The sequence below is a fragment of the Magnolia sinica genome, chromosome 13, assembly GCF_029962835.1.
Source record: "Magnolia sinica isolate HGM2019 chromosome 13, MsV1, whole genome shotgun sequence".
Lineage (NCBI taxonomy): Eukaryota > Viridiplantae > Streptophyta > Magnoliopsida > Magnoliales > Magnoliaceae > Magnolia > Magnolia sinica.
The window spans coordinates 10,074,938-10,082,500 of NC_080585.1; the positions used below are offsets into that span (position 1 = coordinate 10,074,938).

The 7,563-nt window shown below is 39.3% G+C and overlaps 1 protein-coding gene across 1 annotated transcript; it reads right to left on the reverse strand.

Annotated features, from left to right (window-relative positions):
* Positions 1–1,127: 1,127 nt before the first annotated feature.
* On the reverse strand, positions 1,128–2,637 carry LOC131223996 (uncharacterized mitochondrial protein AtMg00810-like). The gene is made up of 2 exons (XM_058219585.1): positions 2,437–2,637; positions 1,128–2,307 (listed from the first exon to the last, which is right to left on the reverse strand). Exons 1-2 carry the CDS (start codon positions 2,635–2,637, stop codon positions 1,315–1,317), a joined length of 1,194 nt encoding a protein of 397 aa, XP_058075568.1. The 3' UTR covers positions 1,128–1,314.
* Positions 2,638–7,563: the final 4,926 nt, after the last annotated feature.

Consider the following 7,563-nt stretch of genomic DNA (forward strand, 5'->3'; position numbering starts at 1 on the left):
GTTGAAACCTTTTTAGGTTAACTGTGAGGTTTATTTACTATCTTACCTATTTATAAGATTGCCCAATAAAAATAGAAAAACAAATATCAACTTGATTAGAGGCTTCTGTGATCCTATTAAGTTATCAATAGTAACATCAATTCCTCATGTTTCCCGTGGTTCACTTGACCTTTAAAATCTGCCTTGTTTTTAGGCTCATATCCTATAATGATTTTTAAAAATGGATGAACGATGTGGATCTAGGAAATACATGATTGGGGCCATATAAATTTCACACATCAAGAAATTCGGTTGCTCGATGGAAGAAAATCGAAAGTGTTGAGATGTAGAACTTCCATGGGCCCATCATAATGTATGTATTAGATCCACACTGTCCATTCATTTTTTAAATAAATTTTATGGAATGAGACCAAAAATGAGGTAAATCTAAGGCTCAAGTGGGCACACCATATGGAAGCTGATGTTTGTGTTTTCCCTTCATCTAGGTCTGTGTAACCTTATGAAGAGGTTAGATGGCAAATAAATCCCACGGTGGAGCCAAAGAAGGTTTTACTGTTAGTTGTTCAATCCAGGCCTGTGTGACCTTATGAGTTGGTGTTGGTCAATTTACAGGGCTCTCATAAGAGACCCATGAGGGTGGCCCACTTTTCACATGATCACGGTCATAGTACTCCAGGTCAAAGATGCGGATTCTATTGTGATACCTCATATGTCTAGGCCTCGGGACAGTTTGATCGTGGCAAACACAAAAATCACACACGATCCAAATCAGGGTCATAAATGTGGAATCTCAATTGTGATCATCATGAATTAAGATGGACCCCCACCGTCATTTTCTCCACCATTTGCTATTTTCAAGTTTCCAATTCATTGTAGCTGGACATCCAAATACGTCCTTGTTGGCTTTATGCTGACATTAGTGGACAACGAGGGGTGAGCTTTCATGACTCGTTTTCTTGATCAACATCAAGGTTGGTTTGATTGATTTTTTTAGTAAGCTTGGGAGACCTTTTCTCTTCGGCGTGCCAAACTAGTGTCAAAAAATTTTGTCATATATCTTTTTCATTCAATCGTAGGTTATATACAAAAAATAAAAAATAAATAAATAATAAATAAAACCTCTTTGCTATACAATTCCGTCTCCTACACTCATGCTATGGGATGTTACAAATTTCAAATGCCTAAAATTTCTCTTGGTTGTTTAGCTCACGCCAACAACTCTCTTGGTTGTTTATAATGCTAAAATCTCTCTTGGTTGTTTAGCTCACGCCAACAACTCTATTGGTTGTTTACAGCTCACGCCAACACTCCCCCTCAAGTTGATGCATAGAGGTCTCGCATGCCCAACTTGTCAAGTGAGTTGTAGAAGTCCTTGCTAGATACAACTTTTGTAAGGATGTCCGCCAACTGATCTTCGAATTTCACAAACGGAAACCTAATTATTTTTACTTCAAGATTCTCTTTGATGAGATGTCGATCTACCTCCACATGTTTAGTACAATCATGTTGAATAAGATTGTGAGAAATGGCAATTGCAGCTTTATTGTCACATAAGAGATCCATCTCGGAAGTGGGGGCAAACCCGATTTCAGTGAGTAGCTTTCTTAGCCAAAGGAGTTCACAAAGACCCTTAGCCATTCCCCTAAACTCAGCTTCAGCACTTGACAAAGCTATCACTTTTTGTTTCTTGCTTCTCCAGGTTACAAGATTTCCCCCAACAAATGTAAAATATCCTGAGGTGGACTTTCTGTCAGTGATATTACCTGCCCAATCCGCATCCGTGTATCCATAAACCATCGACTGACTGTTATGTTTTGAGAACATAAGTCCCTTTCCCGGGGATGACTTCAAGTATCGAAGTATTCGAATCACTGCTTCCATATGACTCTTACTTGGATTATGCATAAATTGACTTACAACACTTACAGCGTATGCAATATCTGGACGAGTATGGGAGAGATAAATGAGTTTACCAACTAACCTTTGATATCTTCCTTTATCTGTTGGTACTTGGTCTGGGTATTCTCCAAGCTTGTGATTCTGAACCATGGGGGTGTCTGCAGGTTTACATTCCAACATCCCTACTTCGGTTAGCAAGTCTAATATATATTTCCGTTGGGAGAGAAATATACCTTGCTTAGACCTGACAACTTCAATTCCCAAGAAATACTTGAGTCCTCCCAGATTTTTCATCTCGAATTCAGTTGCTAATTGCTTTTGAAGCAGAGAAATTTCTTCTTCATTATCTCCTGTAATAATCATGTCATCTACATAGACTATTAAAGCAGTTACCTTTCCCAACTGATGCTTTAAAAACAAAGTATGGTCAGAGTTACTTTATTGGAAGCCATATTTCTTCATTGCCAAGCTAAACCTTCCAAACTATGCTCGTGGTGATTGTTTCAATCCATACAACACCCGCTGCAATTTACACACCACTTCATTCTTTGAAGATGCTGTATAACCTGGAGGAACATCCATATAAACATTTTCTTCGATATCACCATTGAGAAAAGCGTTTTTTACATCAAATTGATGCAAAGGCCAATCAAGATTTGCTGCAAGAGACAATAATACACTAACTGTATTCAACTTGGCTACAGGTGAGAAAGCCTCCTGATAATCGACACCATACATCTGCGTATATCCTTTCGCTACCAGTCGTGCTTTGTACCGTTCAATAGATCCATCTGCTTTGTGTTTAATGGAGAACATCCATTTTCACCCCACAGTTTGTTTTCCTTCAAGTAATGGAACAAGAGTCCATGTATTATTTTTAAGTAGTGCCTCCATTTCTTCCTCTATAGCTTGGGTTCATCTTGGATTTGCCAATGCCTCATGAACACTGGTAGGAATCTGACATATGGAGAGTTCCTGTGCAAATATCTTGAGAGGTTCAGAGAGTTCTTTGGTGGATACAGAGTTAGCAATTGGATACCTCGACCTTCGTTCTTCAATATCTGGAGAGTATCTGTTAGGTAGCTTGCCATGATTGTACCTGTGAGGTAAGACATATCCTACAGATGCATCTATATCATCGGTATGTAAGGGTGTAATAACAGTACTTACCTCAGGAGTATTCTCAGGAGATGATTCGGCTGGCACTTCAGAGGGAGGGGATATAGGTTCAGTCTCAGATGTTGCATGCTCTACATTAGGATATATCTTGGCTTCACAGTTCACAACGCCTGAGTTAGCATTCGGCCCATCATGCTCCTGCGGCTCGGCTTCACAGTTCACTACGCCTGAGTGATCATTCGGCCCACCATGTTCCTGCGGTTCGGCTTCACAGTTCACAACGCTTGAGTTATCATTCGACATCTCACGTTGGAACCAATTCAACTCTTCGTATCTCCCCCTAAAGGGTAAAAGTAGGTGCCGGAGAGGAAAAGAACATATCAGTCTCCAAGAATTGGACATCCATAGTCACATAGAGTCTGCGAGTGGTAGGATCATAGCACCGGTACCCTTTTTTATGGACGTTATAGCCCAAAAACAAACACCGACGTGCACACGGATCAAGTTTAGTGCGCTGGTTCTTGTGGAGATACACATACACGACACACCCAAAGACACGAAGAGGAAGCATCAGTGCGGTAGGTAGTGACACATAAGTAGAAAGACATTGGAGTGGTGTCTTAAAGGATAAAACCTTGGAAGGCATTCGGTTGAGAAGATGGACAACAGTTGAGACGGCATCGGTCCAAAAACGTTTGGGCATATGAGCACCGAGAAGCAAAGCACGAGCAGTCTCAAGAACATGTCTATTCTTCCTCTCAGCGACACCGTTCTGTTGAGGTGTTTGTGAGCATGACGTTTCATGAATTAAACCATGTTGAGTAAAGTACGCTTTAAGGTGCTGATTGACATATTCTCCACCATTATCAGAGCGGAGAACCTTCATGGTGGCATTGTACTGAGTACTAACCATAGCATGGAATGTTTCAAAGGCACTGAGAACCTCATCTTTGTGTTTCATCAAGTAGAGTCATGTCATACGGGTACAATCATCCACAAAAATAACAAACCAACGAAAGCCAGACATATTAGTAACAGGTGAGGGCCCCCATACATCAGAGTGAATTAATGCAAATGGAGTGTCACTTTTAGTCATGCTTAATGGATAAGTAGCGCGATGGCTCTTAGTCAAAATACAAGTGTCACATTTCAAATCAGAGGCCTGTAAATGCTTAAACAGATCAAGAAAAACATGCTTCAAATAAGGAAAAGATGGGTGTCCCAAGCGTCGATGCCACAACTAAAGTAGTGTTTCTTTATCAGCATGTGGATGGTTTATGTTATTGGCCTGACCGATACTGATGTCTTCCACATAATATAATCCCCCCTCTTAGTACCACGTCCAATTATCTCCTTGGTGAGAATATCCCAAATAAGACAGAAATTTGGATAAATAAGTACAACACACCCAAGGTCTGTAGTAAGCTGACTTACAGACAACAATTTATAGGATAGAGACGGAACAAGTAAAGTATTAGATAAATGAAAGGATGGAGATAAGGTCACAGAGCTACCTCCAGTGACTAGTGAGATAACGCCATTTGCATTGGCTATGCTGGTGCGTCGCGGAAGAGAGGTCTGAGAGAAGTCCGAGATAGCAAATGTCATATGGTCAGTGGCCCCTGAGTCGAGAAGCCATGCACTACAGTCCGCATCTCTGTGGGAGGTAAGAAGAGCAAGACCAGGGATACCTGAGTTCAAGTTGGGAGGAGCATCCGTAAATGTTGCAGCTGGTTGTATAAGAGAAAGATGGAGCTCTACAGCAGTAACAACAACTATGCCTGAACTTCCATTGGTTCCAGTTCCATCAGGACGTTTACGGGCTTGAAGATCATGCCACCAATCAGGGTACCCATGCAACTTAAAACAATTTTCACGTGTGTGTTTCTGGTTTCCACAATGAGAACATTTTTTCGCATCAGTAGAATTCCGGGTCTTGGAAGATTTACCAAGAGCAGAAGTGCTTAACGTAAGGGCTTTGGAGGCCAAGACAGCTCCCTGGAGCCCATTATTGTCATGGGAAGTCATAACTTGCTGTCGAATAGCTTCCCGTCTAACATGCGCATACGCTTGTTCAACAGTAGGAAACGGTTTCATCTATAGAACATCAGCCCGTATTTTGTCTAGCCGATCGTCAAGACCATTCAGAAACACATAAACACGGTCTTCCTGGATGATCCGATTATAGTGCTGAATATCAACAGAGCATTCCATAGGATTTGGCCGGTGGAAATCAATTTCACGCCATAAACCCGGCAACTCAGTGTAATATTTTTCCAGCGAGCCAACAGCTTGCTTCAGTCGTGTCACATGCCGTCGAAGATCATGCACTTGTGAGGTATCACTACCATCAAAGAAGGTAGTTGCAATGGAATCTCAAACCGCTTTTGTCGTAAGAAACCGAATAAAATTGCCAATTAAGGACGAATCTATGGAAGAAATTAACCAACCTTTAACAATGGCGTTACCGGTGCGCCACTTGCGAAAGGAGAGATCAGTTGGTAGCGACTGAGGAAAGTCGCTGTTAATGTACCCTAATTTGTCCTTGCCAGAGATATACATCTCGACAACCTGGGACCACAGTGCATAGTTGGAACCATCCAACTTAATGCCGATCGGAGCAATGGATGTTTCAGTGGTGATGGTCGGGGTCTGAGTGCTGTTTAAAACCTCGGTCATCCTTGTAGTCAATTCAAGGATAGAATCAGAGAGATTGGACATGCAGCTAGAGGAGTTCGGATCATTAGAGTCCGCCATGAACAGAGGTATAGTTAGGGTTGTAATATAGAAAATCAGAACTTGTTTGGCTTTAATACCATGTCAAAAAATTCTGTCATATATCTTTTTCATTCAATCGTAGGTTATATACAAAAAATAAAAAATAAAAATAAATAAATAAAACCTCTTTGCTATACAATTCCGTCTCTTACACTTATGCTATGAGATGTTACAAATTTCAAATGCCTAAAATCTCTCTTGGTTGTTTAGCTCACGCCAACAAGTCTCTTGGTTGTTCACAATGCTAAAATCTCTCTTGGTTGTTTAGCTCACGCCAACAACTTTATTGGTTGTTTACAGTTCACGCAAACAACTAGGTCCTAAAAATCCAATGCGTTTCTGTCGAGACATGGTCTGACTTCTTGTAAGGAAATAATACAGAAGTCATGTCCAAGCAACACACTGATGATTGTCTTTTATACCTTTTAACATCTAATTCATATATAGATTTTTTTAAAAAAAAAGATAGTGAGTGACCTTTGCACATTTAAAAAAGAAAAAGAAAAAGAAAGTGACCTTTGTTCTGGAGGTTTGAATCCATCCCATCAGTCACATCCACTCATTGTGTGGACCACACCACACAAAACAATTTCTATTCATTGATAAATAACAAAATACAAGTGTGGCAAACTACTTGAGTGGTTGTGGCTGATTTTTACACATGGTAACCTCAATGATTGGACTGACCCTATTCAATATTCAACAGGTTAGATGTAGTACACACATGAAAGGTTGAAAGTAAATTTCTGGGAGGTAAAATTTTGTTTCACCCGTTGGACTTCAGACCTTTTCAACATTACATATAAAGAAATGCTCTAATGTTCGTATAGCTAGCAGAATATATACCTTATAAATATCACATTGATTAACAATCATATCCGTTTGATCAATATTGTTTGGTACTGACAGTCAAGATCATTTACAAAAAACTAGGTCCAGTCAACAATTGGATCCATCTATTTTGTTAGGGACTATCATAGATTGCTTATAATTATTAAGAACCATGGCAGCTAAAAAAGACTGATTGAAGGATGGATAGGATTACTGATTGAAGGATGGATTGGATCATTTGATTTGGCACAAGTTTCGCATGGTAGCTCATAAAATATGTTATGCACTTAATAGACAGCAAAAATTGATCACTTGATGAGTGAAAATTAACCCATGCAAGTAGGACCATTATATGCGGCATGTTTGGATAATGTAATGATTTGTAAAATTGCAATGATTATAAATTATAATACCTCTCTCTCTCTCTCTTACACCTGCAGGTGCACCCAATTAATACACTCACCCACCCACCCACACTACATGGGTACTCGATCCCTGGTCTCATTGTTGAAACAAAGTCTGTCTATCACTGAGTCATGGAGCCAGATCCACAATACCTATCTCTTGCCTCTTAATCAACATGTAATTTGATTGAGAATTTTTTGTTTGGATAGATATGATAAAAGTGCAATGATAATATTTTTACACTATTGAATGTCAAATCTACAAGAAAAATACATCAAATTTTGTATTTGGATATAGAAGATATCTACTATAAGAGCATTATATATGGCATATTTGGATAGAAAATTATGAATGTAATGATTTGCAAAACTACAATGATTATAAATTACAAATCATACATCTTGCCTCATAATTAACCAGTAATTTGATTAAGAATTTGTTGTTTGGATAGGTGTGATAAAAATGAAATGATAATACTTTAAGTTATTGGATGTTAAATCAATAAGAAAAATACATTGATTCTTGCATTTG

Excerpts from the sequence above, each read along its gene's own strand:
- LOC131223996 (XM_058219585.1), bottom strand. The coding sequence starts at position 2,637 with ATGTATGGTGTCGATTATCAGGAGGCTTTCTCACCTGTAGCCAAGTTG. Across the intron at positions 2,308-2,436 it reads CATCTTCAAAGAATGAAGTG|CATCAGTTGGGAAAGGTAAC; the intron begins GTGTGTAAATTG and ends TTGTTTTTAAAG.